The 20,232-nt window shown below is 42.0% G+C and overlaps 1 protein-coding gene across 1 annotated transcript in view; it reads right to left on the minus strand.

The window, feature by feature from the left end:
* SSBP4 (single stranded DNA binding protein 4) overlaps positions 1–20,232 on the minus strand; it is a 586,978-nt gene that overhangs the window by 354,770 nt on the left and 211,976 nt on the right. Inside the window, exon 3 of the mRNA XM_069740596.1 lies at positions 6,064–6,125. Coding sequence (XP_069596697.1) covers positions 6,064–6,125 — 62 coding nt within the window. The remainder of the gene's footprint in view (positions 1–6,063; positions 6,126–20,232) is intronic.

The raw sequence follows: 20,232 nt of genomic DNA on the forward strand, positions 1-20,232 counted from the left end.
CTGTTCTCGTGCCAGTGGGTTGCTTTTGCCCTTGCCGGTCCCGAAGAGGCCTTGGACACATATCTCTATGGATTTTATTTCAGATCTTCCCGTCTCTCAAAAGATGTCAGTCATTTGGGTGGTCTGTGATCGCTTCTCTAAGATGGTCCATTTGGTATCCTTGTCTAAATTGCCTTCCTCCTCTGATTTGGTGCCATTGTTTTTCCAGCATGTGGTTCGTTTACATGGCATTCCAGAGAATATCGTTTCTGACAGAGGTTCCCAGTTTGTTTCGAGGTTTTGGCGAGCCTTTTGTGGTAGGATGGCATTGACTTGTCTTTTTCCTCGGCTTTCCATCCTCAGACTAATGGCCAGACCGAACGAACCAATCAGACCTTGGAAACATATCTGAGATGCTTTGTTTCTGCTGATCAGGATGACTGGGTGTCCTTTTTGCCTTTGGCTGAGTTCGCCCTTAATAATCGGGCCAGCTCGGCTACCTTGGTTTCACCGTTTTTCTGCAACTCTGGGTTCCATCCTCGTTTCTCTTCAGGGCAGGTTGAGTCTTCGGACTGTCCTGGTGTGGATACTGTGGTGGACAGGTTGCAGCAGATTTGGACTCATGTAGTGGACAATTTGACTTTGTCCCAGGAGAAGGCGGAAACTCCAGTATCTGGTTAAGTGGAAGGGTTATGCTCAGGAAGATAATTCCTGGGTCTTTGCCTCTGATGTCCATGCTCCCGATCTTGTTCGTGCCTTTCATATGGCTCATCCTGGTCGTCCTGGGAGCTCTGGTGAGGGTTCGGTGACCCCTCCTCAAGGGGGGGGTACTGTTGTGAATTCTGTGGCAGAGCTTCCTCCTGTGGTCACAAGTGGTACTTCGGCTGGTTCTCTTTGTGAGCTTCCGTTGGTGGAGGAAAGTGGTACTGCGGCTTCTGAGTTTCCTTCCTCAGGTGATGTGGTGAAGTCGTTAGGTGCTGCTCTATTTAACTCCACCTAGTGCTTTGATCCTGGCCTCCAGTCTATGTTCTAGTATTGGACCTGTTTCCTCCTGGATCGTTCCTGTGGCCTGCTGCTCTGCATAGCTAAGTTCCTCTTTGCTATTTGTTTGCTGTTTTTTTCTGTCCAGCTTGTCAATTTGTTTTTTACTGCTTGCTGGAAGCTCTGGGACGCAGAGGGTGTACCTCCGTGCCGTTAGTTCGGTACGGAGGGTCTTTTTGCCCCCTTTGCGTGGTTTTTGTAGGGTTTTGTGTTGACCGCAAAGTTACCTTTCCTATCCTCGCTCTGTTCAGAAAGTTGGGCCTCACTTTGCTAAATCTATTTCATCTCTACGTTTGTCTTTTCATCTTAACTCACAGTCATTATATGTGGGGGCTGCCTTTTCCTTTGGGGTATTTCTCTGAGGCAAGGTAGGCTTATTTTCTATCTTCAGGCTAGCTAGTTTCTCAGGCCGTGCCGAGTTGCATAGGGAGCGTTAGGCGCAATCCACGGCTGCCTTTAGTGTGGTTGGAGAGGATTAGGGATTGCGGTCAACAGAGTTCCCACGTCTCAGAGCTCGTTCTTGTTTTTTGGGTTATTGCCAGGTCACTGTATGTGCGCTGACCTCTATGTCCATTGTGGTACTGAATTACCTTTCATAACAGTGGCCACTATGGGGCCCATGAGCTGGGAGACCCGATGCCAGAGCTGGCCCTCCCCCACCCAGGATCACATATACAACTGGATGCCTATACAGTTGAAACAATGATGAAAGAGGGAGCATCATCTGGCATTCCCTCCTCCATCATTCTTCCTTGGCATCTGACGTCTCAGCGCCGGGTGTGATGACATCACTACATGGCTTGGAATGAGGAAGAAAGGTAAGTATCATTTTTTTAAATCAATGAGTACATTGTGGTGGCCATAATACTGTAATGACGTCTAAGGGGTGCATTATAGTATATGGAAAACTATGGGGAATGCATTATGCTATATGGAAGACTATGGGGGTGCATTATACTATATGGAGAACTATGGGGAGTGCAGTATACTATATGAAGGACTATGGGGTACATTATACTATATGCACAACTATGGGGGGTGAATTATACTATATGGGAAACTATGAGGAGTGCAGTATACCATATGGAGGACTATAGGGTGCATTAAACTATATGGAAGACTATGGGGTGCATTATATTATATGGAGGACTGTGGGGAGTGCAGTATACTATATGAAGGCTATTGGGTGCATCTTACTATATGGAGGACTATGGGGTTCACCTAAGAATTGTAGAGGCTGACCAAGATTGGAAAAAGATAGCTGCTTTCCTGCAGAACAGTACCACACTGTTGCAGTTCAGTTCCACCAAAGTAAAGGTAACTGTGCTGCAATGTCCCACTGTTACTGAAAAAAAGCATCCATGTTTTCCAAAACCTGGATAATCGCTTTAACTCCAACACTACATTTGACAAAATTTTACGTCATTGTTGGGAAGGGGTTGCCACAAAATTATGTCAATTAACGTCAAGTACCAGTGCCCACACAATTGCCACCGGAAGCCACTGTCACTGCCAGGAGCAGTGCCAACAAAGCCTCAGGCAATCTAACCCTCTAAATGTCGATAGCATCACGGATTCTGCAAATGCAACATGGCACCTGCTATCTATTCCAGCCAATTTTGCACTCCAAAAGTTAAATGGTGCTTCTTCACTTCTGAGCCGTGCCGTGAGCCCAAACAGTAGTTTTCCACCACATATTGGGTATCAGCATACTCAGGAGAAATTGGACAACAAATTATACTGTCCATTTTCTCCTGCTACTCTTGTGAACATGCAAAGTTTGAAGCTTAATCAACATTTGTGAGGGAAAAAGTTAAATTTTCATTTTTTCTTTCAACGTTGCTGTACTTCCTGTGAAGCACCTGAAGGTTTAATAAACTTCTTGAATGTGGTTTTGAACACTTTGATGGGTGCAGTTTTCAAAATGGTGTAACTTTGAGCATTTTCTATCATATAGGTCCTTTAAAGTTACTTAAAACGTGATGTGGTCCCTAAAAAATTGATTTAGTAAATTTTGCTGGAAAATTAACAAATTGCCTATCAACTTTTAGCCCTTCTAACTGCCTAACAAAAAATATATGTTTAAAAAATTATGCTGATGTAAAGTAGACATGTGGTAAATGTTATTTATTAACCATTTTGTATGATATAACTATCTGGTTTAAGGGCATACAAATTATAAGTTTTCATCAAAATTTTGATATTTTCACAAATGCAAAACATATTGGCCTGAATTTAACACTAATATGAAGTTAAACATATTACAAATAACAGTCTTAAAAACAGTGAGATACCGTATTTTCCAGTGTATAAGATGACTTTTTAACCCCTGAAAATAGTCTCAAAAGTCGGGGGTCATCTTATACGCTGGGTACGGCGTGTGCAGGGAGCAGTCCTGGATGATTCCCAGGGTCTGGAGGAGAGGAGACTCTCCTTCAGGCCCTGAGATCCATATTCATGTAAAAAAAAAAGAATAAAAATAAAAAATATGGATATACTTACCCTCCGACGGTCCCCGGCTCTCAGCGGTGCAAGCGGCGGCCTCCATTCCCAAGGATGCATTGCGCGAAGGATGGAAATGATGTCGCGGTTGCGTGACCACAATGTCATCTCCGGCCCTTAGCGCAATGCATCCTTGGGAACGGAGGCCGCCACTTGCACCGCTGAGAGCTGGGGGCTGTCGGACGGTAAGTATACCCATATGTTTTATTTTTATTCTATTTACATGAATATGGATCCCAGGGCTTGAAGGAGAGTCTCCTCTCCTCCAGACCCTGGAAACCATCTGGACCGCACACGCCGTATAAGACGACACCCGGCGTATAACATGACCCCCATCTTATACGGCAAGTATATCCCAAACATCATATTTTATATGGAAAAGTTGGGGTCGTCTTATACGCCTAGTCATCTTATACACCAGAAAATATGGTACTTTGAAGCGTTCTAGAGTTATTACCACACAAAAAGTGACACTGGTCAGAATTGTAAAATTTGCCCTGGTCACAAAGGTGAAAACAGGCTCGGCCGTGAAGGGGTTAAAAGAATAATCCAAAAAATGATTACACTGTGTGCAGGTTTTGATGTAGCATACCTAAGGAAAGATCATTGTTATCAACTGTCCCTTCAGGTACTTTCATAGACATTACACAGTGTATTAGTTTCGTCTGAATTGTTAATACATTCCTCAACATAGAAATTGCAAGATCAAAAAGGAAAAGTCGTGGAATTATTGAAATCACAGGATCGATTATATGCATGAGCGATACGGGCAGAAATACACGCACTTACAAGCATTTACATGCTATGAATGAGGTTAAATAATGGTCATCTGAGGAATATTATGCCATGCTGAATGCACTTGGGGGCACTAATCATCGAGATCCGCTGCTAACAGCACCCTTTTGCAATTGCCAATCAATGATGTCCCAGAATTTTGTAATGTGAGAGATGTCTTGAGACACAGCAGGCTATGGTATCACATTCAGGCTCAGCAGGCTGCTCACAGTAGTATGAACAACATTCAGCTTGGCATTTTTTTGTTTAAAAGGAGCTCCTGAGGCACTTTTGAATAAAAGCAGCTCCTGAGGCACTTTTGAGAATTGGTGGTACCACTGGCTCTACAACCAAATCATTGTAACTCCAGGCTTTTTATGGATCTAGAATAAAGAGAGATCCAGCTACGATAAATCATGTGACACTACACTATAATCCCAGAAGTAGGACCAGTATGGCATTCCCTTGTGAAGGGTTCCTCACGCTGTTGCCATGTGATCTCAAGACCATCTCTGGCTATCATTGCATCCAAGACAAAAGCAGAATCAGGAGGAAAGACCTCCATTCCAGCCTTGCTCTGCATCATGACAGCCTTTGAGACAGATAAAATGAGGTCAGTGGAAAACATGTAGCTGGACATCTGGCTAATCAATGTTGTAGAAAAGCTATCTAATCATTTGTGCAGACACTACTTGACACCTTAGGCTCGATATGATATATCCAATTTCACTTGCAGTATAGAATGGATCAATAGTGAAACCAGTGGTATGGCTACCATAGCCTGCAACGTCTCTGGACTTGCCTCCCACCAACACATCTGGGACATCATTGGTCAACAATTGCAAAGAAAACTGCCTGCAGAGGATCTTGATGTTTTGCCCAATTGCATGCAGCATGGCAAAACATTCCTCAGACACCTATTAATAACCTTATTAATATGCTAAGGCATTAAAGAACTTTTAATTTTGTGTATGGTGCTCATACTCAATATTAATTAAAAAGAGAGATTTTCAAATTATTTTGTTTAAATATTTTTCATAATTCATCTAATTTTCCTTCTTGGTATTGCAATATTCTTGTTGAGGAATGCTATGTACACTTTTAAAAACATAAAACAAAATAAAAAACATTACCAAGTTTAACTATATAGGGTTTGTTTAAGTCTGGAGATATTAAGCCAAAAAACAAATCTAAGCGAAACACCCATAAAATTCTGGAATTTTACACATTTCTTTTATTTTGAAAAGCATTTGTGCAATACAACTTCAGTTGCCAATTTAAAAAGTACCCAAAAGCTTAAAAAATTACTTTCCAATGTGTATGTGTTCTACAGTCAGGCAAGATGGTTGTTTGTAGAGTTGAGCGAATTTGCTTGGATTTCCAATAAACAGGCTGTCCATGCATGTGCTGTGACTGTGAGACAGCCGCGACACATGCAGCTGCGGCACCGATCAGCTCATCGGCCAGGAGTGACCCAGGAAGCCGGGTTCCTTCTGCAGCTTGTTCGACAAAAGCTATAGCTTGCTGAATAAGAGGGAACCTGAGCAAATTCGCTCATCTCTAGTTGTATGACAGATGTGTTTAAATAATGTATAGAAAAAGACATAATATGTCCTATACCTTAAAAAAATACCTTAAAAAAATACTAGAAATAACAAAGATTATAGCATTTCTATACAATTTTCCCCACTATAACAGTTAGCATAAACCATGTCTTACAAATACAAATCAAAGAATGGTGAAAATATCGCAAAAAATTAAACTTACCACCACCAAGAGTGTAAAAACCCAGGAGGTTCTCCTAATGTGATATTTTTTTCCCATCGTATCTATAAAAAAGACACTATGTTAATCAAACAACCAAAACCTATCCTAAGCAGTTTAACAAAATGCATAGTAGATACTAAAATACAGTACTATAAGTTACTTTTTGTATTAGGTAGTTACACATTACCCAAAACAAGACGATACAGTGTGATGTGCAGGGAAAATTAGATGAAAGAACACTGAAAACTAAATTAGTTGACCCTGTCCTAATGCGTTAAAATGGTAAGTCAAACGGACCTCATAGGGACGCCCTATTTGGTACAATCTGATTATTTGAATAGGTGCCATGTGGTACACCTATATATTGCAATGTGAGTCGGCCCATCCTTTACTTCAGTGATAGCAGCTGATTGACTGATGTCTGGGGCAATCATTTTTATGTAAAAAAAATTTAAACAGAACAGCAGGGAAAAAGGTTGCGGTAAAACGCAACCATGTTTAGCACTTGCGACATAAACTTTCATGAAAGAAATAGTTCAAGGAAATGTTTGCAGAGGAAACTGCACCAGTGGAAAAATCACAGTACTTCATTGAAAAACATGGCAGAGATTTTTAGATGTATTCCAAAAATTCAAGTATCTTCCTTTCACAAAAATTATTTTCATTGACGCCAGTGTACACACAGGAAAATTAGCAACGTTTCGGAAACGCAGGGCTTTTGTCAAGCCAAGAAAAAATGTGCACTTTTTTTCTTGCCTTGACAAAGGCCCTGTTTGGCCGAAATGCTACTACCATATATACTCGAGTATAAGCTGACCCGAGTATAAGCCGACCCCCCTAATTTTGCTACAAAAAACTGGGAAAACTTAATGACTCGAGTATAAGCCTAGGGTGGAAAATGCAGCAGCTACCGGTAAATGTCAAAAGTAAAAATAGATACCGTACCAATAAAAGTAAAATTAATTGAGACATCAGTAGTTTAAGTGTTTTTGAATATCCATATTGAATCAGGAGCCCCATATAATGCTCCATAAAATTCATGATGGCCCTATAAGATGCTCCATATTAAAATATGCCCCATATAATCCTGCATAAAGGTTAATAATGGCCCCATAAGATGCTCCATAGACACATTTGCCCAATATAATGCTGCACAAATGTTGATTATGGCCCCATAAGATGCTCCATAAAGATATTTGCCCTATATGGTGCTGCTCAAACCTTGATTATGGCCCCATAAGATGCTCCATAGACACTTGCCCCATATAATGCTTCACAAACGTTAATTATGGCCCCATAAGTTGCTCCATACAGACACTTGCCCCATATAATGCTCCACAAACGTTAATTATGGCCCCATAAGACGCTCCATATAGACACTTGCCCCATATAATGCTCCACAAACGTTAATTATGGCCCCATAGGATGCTCCATAAAGATATTTGCGCCATATAGTGCTGCACAAACGTTGATTATGGCTCCATAAGATGCTCCATAAAGATATTTGCGCCATATAGTGCTGCACAAACGTTGATTATGCCCCATAAGATGCTCCATACAGACACTTGCCCCATTTGCTGTATGTTGTCACATACTCACCTCTCCGTCGCACAGGTCCCCGGCACTTTCAATATTCATCTGCTCCTCGTTCCGGCGCCACTCCATCTTCAGCGTCTTCTGCACTGACGTTCAGACAGAGGGCATGCACTAACCATGTCACCGTGCCCTCTGACCTGAGCGTCACTGCAGAAAATGCTGAAGACGGAGCGGCGCCGGAACGAGGAGTAGGTGAATATCGCGCAGCGCAGCACTCCTCTCCCTGTTATACTCACCTGCTCCTGGCGCTGTGCAGTCCCTGCTTCCCCGACGCTGCAGCTTCTTCCTGTATTGAGCGGTCACTGTTACCGCTCATTACAGTAATGAATATGCGGCTTCACCCCTATAGGAGGTGGAGCCGCATATTCATTACTGTAATGAGCGGAACCATGTGAAGTCTCAGTACAGGAAGAAGCTGCGGCGCCGGGGAAGCAGGGACCTGCAGGGAACGCACCAGGAGCAGGTGAGTATAATGAGACAGCCCCGGCTCCTCCTCCCCTGCCGACCCCTGGGTATGACTCGATTATAAGCCGAGAGGGGGACTTTCAGCCCAAGAAAATGGGCTGATAATCTCGGCTTATACTCGAGTATATACGGTCATTTTCCTGTGTGTACACTGGTGTCAATGAAAATAATTTTTGTGGACGGAAGAAACCCAATACCTTGGATTTTTGGAGGACATTCAATTTTTACAACCTAGTGGAGGGGCTGTACCAAGGACATGGATTGATGCATGTGATACACCTTGTTCTAATAAAGATTTTTAGATGTGGTATATAATGCCATGGTTCACCTGCGTTGAAGTCATGCAGAGACCATTTACACCATAGTAGGGCATGATGAGCACGCCGTGGTTTTAAAAACAGTGGGGAAAAAAAATTAAATTAAGCTTGATGTGACGAATGGCTACGATTTTTAAAAACGGCAACGAATAAAGACAAAAAAGAAAAGAAACTTTAAAAATCCTACAAAAGTATATTAGAAAGTTATCGAAAGTTTTCTTATCCAACCCTAAAGCTAATGATGGAGTAATTTTGTCATTAACATGTCTATCTACTCACAAAATTCTGAATCAAGTAAAAAAGCAAGATCCGGAAGGAAGTTGCACAAGTGTGCTCCTTTCTTCGGCGTTTTCTTTCTACTTGTGTTACAAGGATAATGGATTCTTTATGCCAGCTAAAAGCAGGTAATAAGGAAAGTAATGCAGTTGTCCTATGGCGGCTGATCTGCACAGGTCCCCGCTGCGAATACAAGTGTTATGAGCAGGTAATGTTAGCTTAGAATGGCAGCACTCTGCTGGGTATCACACCTATTACTTCCCTCATACAAAGTGGGAATTAGACCCTTCTGCCACATACCGCACTTAAATATTACAGGTAGAGCAGAGTGCTTCACATCACAACAGAGTAAGAGTGTCGTGGCGTTAAAATAATGGCTTCTATTTATACGCCGGCTCTAACTGCAAATTCCCTTTTTTTTTAAACTGTAAACTGGATCAGCCACCATTGTAGTGAGACTCCATATGAGCACCTTGCAAGAAATCTAAAAATAAAATCAGAGGACAGCCCCGAAAACCATAGCATTTTGGATTTTCAGACAATTATGCCAACACTGCGTTTTCCCGTGCGGATTCTGATGTCTGTTCCACAAAGACGTCAGTATGAAAACTGTCCACAAAGCGACCGCTTTGGTTTGCAGTAGGAAAACAGCTAGTCACCGCAGAGTGAAGGTGAACACTTTCCTGGAGGGCATGGAAGTCAGATACATTGGTATTTTGACTGCATATCGTCTATATACATACAGTAAGTATTCATACACGCACGTATACAATGATATCCCCAAACATGCAATCACATGCATACACCACATTACACTTATATGCAGTATTTATATATTATAAAGTACAGAACAAAAGTTTGGACACACCTTCTCATTTAAAGATTTTTCTGTATCTTCATAACTATGAAAATTGTACATTCACACTGAAGGCATCAAAACTATGAATTAACACATGTGGAATTATATACTTAACAAAAAAGTGTGAAACAACTCAAATTATGTCTTATATTCTAGGTTCTTCAAAGTAGCCACCTTTTGCTTTGATGACCGCTTTGCACACTCTTGGCATTCTCTTGATGAGCTTCAAGAGGTAGTCACTGGGAATAGTTTTCACTTCACAGGTGTGATAAGTGGGATTTCTTGCCTTATAAATGGGGTTGGGACCATCAGTTGTGTTGTGCAGAAGTCTGGTGGATACACAGCTGATAGTCCTACTGAATAGAGTTTGTATTATGGCAAGAACAAAGCAGCTAAGTAAAGATAAAGATAAAGGTGGCTACTTTGAAGAACCTAGAATATAAGACATAATTTCAGTTGTTTCACACAAGTATATAATTCCACATGTGTTAATTCACAGTTTTGATGCTTTCAGTGTGAATGTACAATTTTCATAGTCATGAAAATACAGAAAAATCTTTAGATGAGAAGGTGTGTCCAAACTTTTGGTCTGTACTGTATATTCAACTAGGCTTACACACATTTATATCCACAAATATACATGCAGAAATATACACTCATACATGTGCAGCGGATGTAAAAAGTCTACACACCCCTGTTAAAATGCCACGTTTTTGCCATGTAAAAAAAATCATAGTAAAAAGAATTATTTCACAACTTTGAACACCTTTAATGCCATCTTTAATCTGTACAAATCCAATAAGGAACAAACAAATTCTTTTGAGGGGGAAGTGAAAATTGCAAATGTAAAATAGTGTGGTTTCATAAGCATGAACATTCTACAATAAATGGCGATGTGGTAGTGTTCAGAATTAGCCAATCACATTGAAACTCATGTTAAATAGTAGTCAGTACACAGCTACCATTTACAGCGATACTAATTAACACAATATAAAGTTTAGCTCTTCTAGTAGTTGTTTTTCTGACATTTTCGTAGATGCATTTCACAGCCAAGGTCTGTAAACAGCTTACAACACAGCAAAAGGATCGAATTGTTGAAAGTTATGTAAGAAATTTCCAAGGCATTAGATATACTAAGAAACACTGTGAAGACTGTCATCAAGAAGCTGCTTAAAAATTGGCACATCGGTGACATTATTTAGAACCGGACGTCCCACAAAAATTGGCGAAACGACAAGCAGAAAATTGTTCTGGGAGGCTGCCAAGAAGAAACATTAAAGGAGCTATTGAATATGAGGAGAACTTGAGCCATAATGTATCTCAAAATATAAATATTTTATTAAGGGTAGATATTTACCACAGACTAAATACAATTATGTATATTTTATAGAATATGACAAAATAGTGTAATCCAAAAAGGAGTAGTAACAGTCACAGGGTGGATCAGGACAATATATTATGCTAAATAATTACATAAACATGTAAAAAGCAATGCACATAAGCAATGTAACTTAAACAGGTAGGACAATCAGTTAGTCACTTGTTTGTACCAAGACTAATCAGTTCCACCTATATCTATCACCATGTTTAGTGCTAGCATGCATTGCTAAAAACAATTACAATGTATAAGACATAAGTAGCATAAGATATGCATCAATAAATCAAGGGTTAATTACCCATATTGTGTCTCCTCTTGTCCACGATGTGACCGCAAACCCGACGTACGTTTTGCGAGTATAAAGACTCGCTTCCTCAAGGGGAAGGGGAACTGTTATGAAAGGCAATTCAGTACCACAATGGACATAGCGGTCAGAGCACATACAGTGATCTGACAATAACCCAAAATCATAGAACGAGCTCTGAGACGTGGGAACTCTGCAGACCGCAATCCCTAATCCTCTCCAAACAACACTAGAGGCAGCCGTGGATTGCGCCTAACTCTGCCTATGCAACTCGGCACAGCCTGAGACACTAACTAGCCTGAAGATAGAAAATAAGCCTACCTTGCCTCAGAGAAATACCCCAAAGGAAAAGGCAGCCCCCCACATATAATGACTGTGAGTTAAGATGAAAAGACAAACGTAGAGATTAAATAGATTCAGCAAAGTGAGGCCCGACTTTCTTAACAGAGCGAGGATAGAAAGGTAACTTTGCGGTCTACACAAAACCCTAAAGAAAACCACGCAAAGGGGGCAAAAAGACCCTCCGTACCGAACTAACGGCACGGAGGTACACCCTTTGCGTCCCAGAGCTTCCAGCAACAAATTAGACAAGCTGGACAGAAAAAATAGCAAACAAATAGCAAAGAAGAACTTAGCTATGCAGAGCAGCAGGCCACAGGAATGATCCAGGGAAAAGCAAGTCCAACACTGGAACATTGACAGGAAGCCAGGATCAAAGCATTAGGTGGAGTTAAGTAGAGAAGCACCTAACGACCTCACGAGATCACCTGAGGGAGGAAACTCAGAAGCCGTAGTACCACTTCCCTCCACCAACAGAAGCTCACAGAGAGAATCAGCCGAAGTACCACTTGTGACCACAGGAGGGAGCTCTGCCACAGAATTCACAACAGGGAACATTAAAGGAGCTGTGGGAATTTCTGGCAAGTGCAAATTGTTTACTGCATGTGACAACAAACGCCCATATTCTTCATATGTCTGGCCTGTAGGGTAGGGTGGCAAGACGCAAGCCTTTTCTTACAAAGAAAAACGGCCAAGCCCAGTTATGTTTTGCCAAAACCCACACTAATCTGCCAAAAACATGTGGGAAAATGTGTTATGGTCTGATGAGACCAAAGTTGATCTTTTTGACCATAATAGAAAAAAATTAAGGTAGGCACAAAGCCAACACTGCTCATCACCAAAAAAAACCCACTATATGCACATATCTTTTTTTCACCTGAAAAAATTTTAGCTTTTTTTTTTTCAATTGATTTATACAGATTAAAGGTGACATTAAAGGTGGAAAAAGTTCTGAAACAATTATTCTTGGTCTGATTTTTTTTACATGACAAAAACTTGCCACTTCCATGTTTGGAATGTTTTAATCTGTTGCATAGGTATACATACAGTTAGGTCCATATATATTTGGACAGAGACAACATTTTTCTAATTTTGGTTATAGACATTACCACAATGAATTTTAAACAAAACAATTCAGATGCAGTTGAAGTTCAGACTTTCAGCTTTCATTTGAGGGTATCCACATTAAAATTGGATGAAGGTTTTAGGAGTTTCAGCTCCTTAACATGTGCCACCCTGTTTTTAAAGGGACCAAAAGTAATTGGACAGATTCAATAATTTTAAATAAAATGTTCATTTTTAGTACTTGGTTGAAAACCCTTTGTTGGCAATGACTGCCTGAAGTCTTGAACTCATGGACATCACCAGACGCTGTGTTTCCTCCTTTTTGATGCTCTGCCAGGCCTTCACTGCAGTGGTTTTCAGTTGCTGTTTGTTTGTGGGCCTTTCTGTCTGAAGTTTAGTCTTTAACAAGTGAAATGCATGCTCAATTGGGTTGAGATCAGGTGGCTGACTTGGCCATTCAAGAATATTCCACTTCTTTGCTTTAATAAACTCCTGGGTTGCTTTGGCTTTATGTTTTGGGTCATTGTCCATCTGTAGTATGAAACGACGACCAATCAGTTTTGCTGCATTTGGCTGGATCTGAGCACACAGTATGGCTCTGAATACCTCAGAATTCATTCGGCTGCTTCTCTCCTGTGTCACATCATCAATAAACACTAGTGACCTAGTGCCACTGGCAGCCATGCATGCCCAAGCCATCACACTGCCTCCGCCGTGTTTTACAGATGATGTGCTATGCTTTGGATCAAGAGCTGTACCACGCCTTCGCCATACTTTTCTCTTTCCATCATTCTGGTAGAAGTTGATCTTGGTTTCATCTATCCAAAGAATGTTCTTCCAGAACTGTGCTGGCGTTTTTAGATGTTTTTTTGCAAATTCCAGTCTAGCCTTTTTATTCTTGATGCTTATGAGTGGCTTGCACCGTTCAGTGAACCCTCTGTATTTACTTTCATGCAGTCTTCTCTTTATGGTAGATTTGGATATTGATACGCCTACCTCCTGGAGAGTGTTGTTCACTTGGTTGGCTGTTGTGAAGGGGTTTCTCTTCACCATGGAGATTATTCTGCGATCATCCACCACTGTTGTTTTCTGTGGGCGCACAGGTCTTTTTGCATTGATTAGTTCACCAGTGCTTTCTTTCTTTCTCAGGATGTACCAAACTGTAGATTTTGCCACTCCTAATATTGTATCAATTTCTCGCGTGGGTTTTTTTCTGTTTTCGCAGCTTAAGGATGGCTTGTTTCACCTGCATGGAGAGCTCATTTGACTGCATGTTTACTTCACAGCAAAACCTTCCAAATGAAAGCACCACATCTCAAATCAACTCCAGACCTTTTATTTGCTTAATTGAGAATGACATAACAAAGGGATTGCCCACACCAGTCCATGAAATAGCCTTGGAGTCTATTGTCCAATTACTTTTGGTCCCTTTAAAAACAGGGTGGCACATGTTAAGGAGCTGAAACTCCTAAACCCTTCATCCAATTTTAATGTGGATACCCTCAAATGAAAGCTGAAAGTCTGAGCTCCAACTGCATCTGAATTGTTTTGTTTAAAATTAATTGTGGTAATGTCTATAACCAAAATTAGAAAAATGTTGTCTCTGTCCAAATATATATGGACCTAACTGTATACACTCACAGAACTCCATACACTCAGTGACCTTTTTTTGATGCCACGGCTTTAATGCATTGATACCAATCAGGGGAACAGCTTGGCATTGATTGGGGTTGAGGCTTGGCTGATATGTGGCCACAACACTTGTTTGCCCAGTACTGTAGAAGCTAATGATTTAGGAGACTTTGCAGAATCCCCAGGCAAAATAATCTGGAATTTGAACAACGGTATTATATTTCTCTTCCCGCAAACCTTTAGCTGATACAAGTTGATCTGAGTAGGTGATAGCTGTCTTTACATCCAAAGAGATCTGTCTTTCTTACTGCGATATTCATTGCCCCGCTGCTTGTGTGTGTACATCTGACAGCGTGGCCCATTATAGAAAAGGATGACTGATGCCTGCACCAGAAAGTGCCACCAGTACTTACTCTCATTACATTACATAGAGGAAGATGGCCGCTCTTCTTGGGTGCAAAAACGTGTACAATTAGATAAAGTTTTTTATATTTTGTCAATGCAACCACCTTGTTGAAAGATGGGGCAGGATGCAAGGAAATTGGGGCATATTTATCAAGACAAATGTACCAGAATTCTAAGGTATTTTGTGCCAAAACTGTCTTGTATCACTTGTACCATATTTATTAGGTGTTTTAGACACTTTTTACGACTTGATTGACTTGGAAGCAGGGTACTGATGAAGAGGTGTGGCTTATTTGGAAAAAAATGTTTGGCTTTATGTTGACACAAATACGGCAAAATTGTGGGGCACAAAGCAAATCGACTAATAGGTAATGTAAATGGAGTGCCCCCAGACACAGGGCCACGAGTTCTCGATACCGGGCCCCTCAGTCTCTGTATTGGGGTCATCACGGTGGCTAGACCCGGTCCGTGACCCTGCTAAGGGGCACCCAATGAAAGGTGATGGTGTGATGCGTGGTGCGAGGCGCGATGAATAACAAGGACACAGGGTTGCCGTCTCTTTACCTCTTTACTGAAGGCTTTGGGATCCGCAATCCAGAGCACTGCTAACAGGGCTGGCTGAGACCGGCCGGTCCGAAGGCACATCCAGAGTTTCCTTTGCAGGTGGAAATCAGTGCCTACCCACTAGCGCCTGTGTGTTGTAGTCCTTCCCAGCTGCGCACCACGGGATAGTCCTCACAACTGTTGTGTCTGTGTTCGTTGTTCTTTCTCTCTCTCTTCGTCCCCCAGATGATATGGTTAGGACGCACCCGTATGACGGGTAGGCCTGGAGTTATTCTGGGACCCTAGAGACGCCCCTCTCCCACAGTTGCCTCCCTTGTCTGCTTAGGTGATTTAGGTGAGACAGCCAACCTATAATTAACTGTCCTGCCATGTTGAAGTAATGCATAAAGTCTCTTACTTTCTCGGTGCTCCGGCCACCGCTATGCGCCTCAGAAGGATGTTGCCTCGGTCTCACGGCACGACTCCTACTGGCTCTATGTCCTTTACACTGTGATCCCACTTCTCACTTCTCCACAATCAACTTCGCTTCGTGTCCTTTCTCAGAATACCGCCGCAAGGTAGTGCAGGCGCGGCTCCGTAACGATCTGTTCTCTTTCTAGACCGCTGTCTGGATCACACCCCTGACAGGTCCTCTCCCGAACTCTCCCGGGCTCTTTCTGTCTAACTTCCTGTCCAACCCCCAGTTTTACCAGAGTGTGAGGAGTGGCCTACTAGATAGAACCACTCCCCCTGGTGGCCGGAGTGTGAAGTGTCATGTGTGTTTGTGATACCTGGTCAGAACTCCTTTAGTGCCATCAGACGTACCATCACTCCCCTTAGCGGCAGAGTGTCATACTGCAACGACCAGATCTCTGGGGCGCTGCATAAACTTACAATAAGATTTGTAAAGTGACACCAATTTATCAAACAGCATAACCACTTTGATAAATTTTGCACATACTGAGACTGCCTAGTCTCAATTTGCACTGTCTGAGAATTAGGCGGTTTGATAAATATGCCCAATTATCTTCCTACAAGAGTTTTTCTTCTTTATTTCCATTTCTGTAATCCTTACCATTTCTCTCTACAACTAAAAAACTTCATGTCTGTTAAACATTTCCTGCACCCTTCTAGATTTTTCTGTGACACTTGGTTAAAGCATGTAATGAGCGCAAAATTTCCATAACTATACCCACTTTTACAGTCCAAAAATTCTTCCTAAAAGTGCAACTGGATGATAGGACTCAGTCTGATGATGAACCAACATATCTCTTATCTCATGGGAATATTTCAGAAAATGCTGCTAAGCGAAGAGGTATTGGATGTTTATGCAGGATCCTGAGGGTTTTCCAACTCTTCTGGCCGACTGGGAAGTCTCCCCATTTTTCTGGAGCCACCATCATATTCTGAGAGAGTTGGAAAGTGTGAGTGAAAGGTCACAATAATACCTATGTATTATTTTGGAATCGTGCCAGATTAGCAGAATTTCTGGATTTTTCTTTGATTTGTATTAACCGATTTGGTCAAACGCTACTGTCCTTCACAGCACACTGGTTAATTATTTACCACATTCAGAAATCTGAACATCAAAAACAAGTTGATATTATACAATTCACACGATACACTATTTGTATGGGTTTAAAGATCAAGGCAGGAGTATCTAAAATTATTTTATTTATATCAAACAATTCTGTGTAAAGACTGACAATGCTTATGTACAGACTAATCTTTATAGTCAGCCTGCATGACTGGTCATGTATGTCAATCAAAATGTTGACTGCACGCTACCTCCTCTGACCCTGACGCGCGTTTTGCAGATGCTTCTTCCTGGGGGCGCATCGTATGGTTTACAGATTCTCTAAGTAGTGAATTTCCCCATTTTTATCATTCACTGGAAAGCATTTAATAGATTAAAAAAAGTCTGCTTTAACCCTTTTACGACCCTTAGACATATCCATATGTCCAGGATGGGAAGTACAAAAGCTGTGCGCACACTATCACTGTCGGGTGTCCAGCTGATATAATGATCACAGCATTTAGAAGGCAGGGAGGGGGCTCCCTCTCCCTCTGATCGGCGCCCCCATGACGTTATCGTGTGGGGTTGATTGTTGCCATGGTGACCCGATGTTGACATGACCAAATACGAGCCACCAGGGCTAGCAAGCTTGTTACACCATGCACAGAGCATGTCCACGTAGTATATTGCCCAGCCACGTAGTATATTGCCCAACCACATAGTATATTGCCCAGTCACGTAGTATATTGCCCAGTCACATAGTATATTGCACAGCCACGTAGTATATTGCCCAGTCACGTAGTATATTCCCCAGTCACATAGTATATTGCCCAGTCACGTAGTATATTGCCCAGTCACGTAGTATATTGCCCATCCACATAGTATATTGCTAGCCACGTAGTATATTGCCCAGCGACGTAGTATTCAGCACAGAGACACGTAGTATATTGCCCAATCACGTAGTATATTGCCCAGTGACGTAGTATATTTACCAGCAACGTAGTATTCAGCACAGAGCAACGAAGTATATTGCCCAGTCACATAGTATATTCCCCAGTCACATAGTATATTGCCCAGTCACGTAGTATATTGCTCAGTCACGTAGTATATTGTCCAGTCATGTAGTATATTGCCCAGCCACATAGTATATTGCCCAGTCATGTAGTATATTGCCCAGTCACGTAGTATATTGCCCAGTCACGTAGTATATTGCCCAGCCACATAGTATATTGCCAGCCACGTAGTATATTTCCCAGCGACGTAGTATTCAGCACAGAGCCACGTAGTATATTGCCCAATCACGTAGTATATTGCCCAGTGACGTAGTATATTGCCCAGCAACGTAGTATTCAGCACAGAGCAACGAAGTATATTGCCCAGTCACATAGTATATAGCCCAGCCACATAGTATATTGCCCAGTCACGTAGTATATTGCCCAGTCGCATAGTATATTGCCCAGCGACGTAGTTTTTTGCCCAGTCACGTAGTATATTGCCCAGTCACGTAGTATATTGCCCAGTCACGTAGTATATTGCCCAGCCACGTAGTATATTGCCCAGTCACGTAGTATATTGCCCAGTGACGTAGTATATTGCCCAGCAACGTAGTATTCAGCACAGAGCAACGAAGTATATTGCCCAGTCACATAGTATATTGCCCAGCCACATAGTATATTGCCCAGTCACGTAGTATATTGCCCAGTCACGTAGTATATTGCCCAGTCACGTAGTATATTGCCCAGTCACGTAGTATATTGCCCAGCCACGTAGTATATTGCCCAGTCACGTAATATATTGCCCAGTCACGTAGTATATTGCCCAGTCACGTAGTATATTGCCCAGCCACGTAGTATATTGCCCAGTCACGTAGTATATTGCCCAGTCACGTAGTATATTGCCCAGTCACGTAGTATATTGCCCAGTCACGTAGTATATTGCCCAGCGACGTAGTATATTGCACAGCCATGTAGTATATTGCCCAGTCACGTAGTATATTGCCCAGTCACGTAGTATATTGTCCAGTCACGTAGTATATTGCCCAGCCACATAGTATATTGCCCAGCCACGTAGTATATTGCCCAGCGACGCAGTATTCAGCACAGAACCACATAGTATATTGCCCAGCGACGTAGTATATTGCCCAGTGAAGTAGTATATTGCCCAGTCACATAGTATATTCCCCAGTCACATAGTATATTGCCCAGTCACGTAGTATATTGCTCAGTCACGTAGTATATTGTCCAGTCATGTAGTATATTGCCCAGCCACATAGTATATTGCCCAGTCATGTAGTATATTGCCCAGTCACGTAGTATATTGCCCAGTCACGTAGTATATTGCCCAGCCACATAGTATATTGCCAGCCACGTAGTATATTTCCCAGCGACGTAGTATTCAGCACAGAGCCACGTAGTATATTGCCCAATCACGTAGTATATTGCCCAGTGACGTAGTATATTGCCCAGCAACGTAGTATTCAGCACAGAGCAACGAAGTATATTGCCCAGTCACATAGTATATAGCCCAGCCACATAGTATATTGCCCAGTCACGTAGTATATTGCCCAGTCGCATAGTATATTGCCCAGCGACGTAGTTTTTTGCCCAGTCACGTAGTATATTGCCCAGTCACGTAGTATATTGCCCAGTCACGTAGTATATTGCCCAGCCACGTAGTATATTGCCCAGTCACGTAGTATATTGCCCAGTGACGTAGTATATTGCCCAGCAACGTAGTATTCAGCACAGAGCAACGAAGTATATTGCCCAGTCACATAGTATATTGCCCAGCCACATAGTATATTGCCCAGTCACGTAGTATATTGCCCAGTCACGTAGTATATTGCCCAGTCACGTAGTATATTGCCCAGTCACGTAGTATATTGCCCAGCCACGTAGTATATTGCCCAGTCACGTAATATATTGCCCAGTCACGTAGTATATTGCCCAGTCACGTAGTATATTGCCCAGCCACGTAGTATATTGCCCAGTCACGTAGTATATTGCCCAGTCACGTAGTATATTGCCCAGTCACGTAGTATATTGCCCAGTCACGTAGTATATTGCCCAGCGACGTAGTATATTGCACAGCCATGTAGTATATTGCCCAGTCACGTAGTATATTGCCCAGTCACGTAGTATATTGTCCAGTCACGTAGTATATTGCCCAGCCACATAGTATATTGCCCAGCCACGTAGTATATTGCCCAGCGACGCAGTATTCAGCACAGAACCACATAGTATATTGCCCAGCGACGTAGTATATTGCCCAGTGAAGTAGTATATTGCCCAGTCACGTAGTATATTGCCCAGCGATGTAGTTTTCAGCACAGAGCCACGTAGTATATTGCCCAGTCACATAGTACATTGCCCAGCCACGTAGTATATTGCCCAGTCACGTAGTATATTGTTCAGTCACGTAGTATATTGCCCATCGACGTAGTATATTGCCCATCGACGTAGTATATTGGCCAGC

This window comes from Ranitomeya imitator, chromosome 1 (assembly GCF_032444005.1).
Source record: "Ranitomeya imitator isolate aRanImi1 chromosome 1, aRanImi1.pri, whole genome shotgun sequence".
Taxonomy (NCBI): domain Eukaryota; kingdom Metazoa; phylum Chordata; class Amphibia; order Anura; family Dendrobatidae; genus Ranitomeya; species Ranitomeya imitator.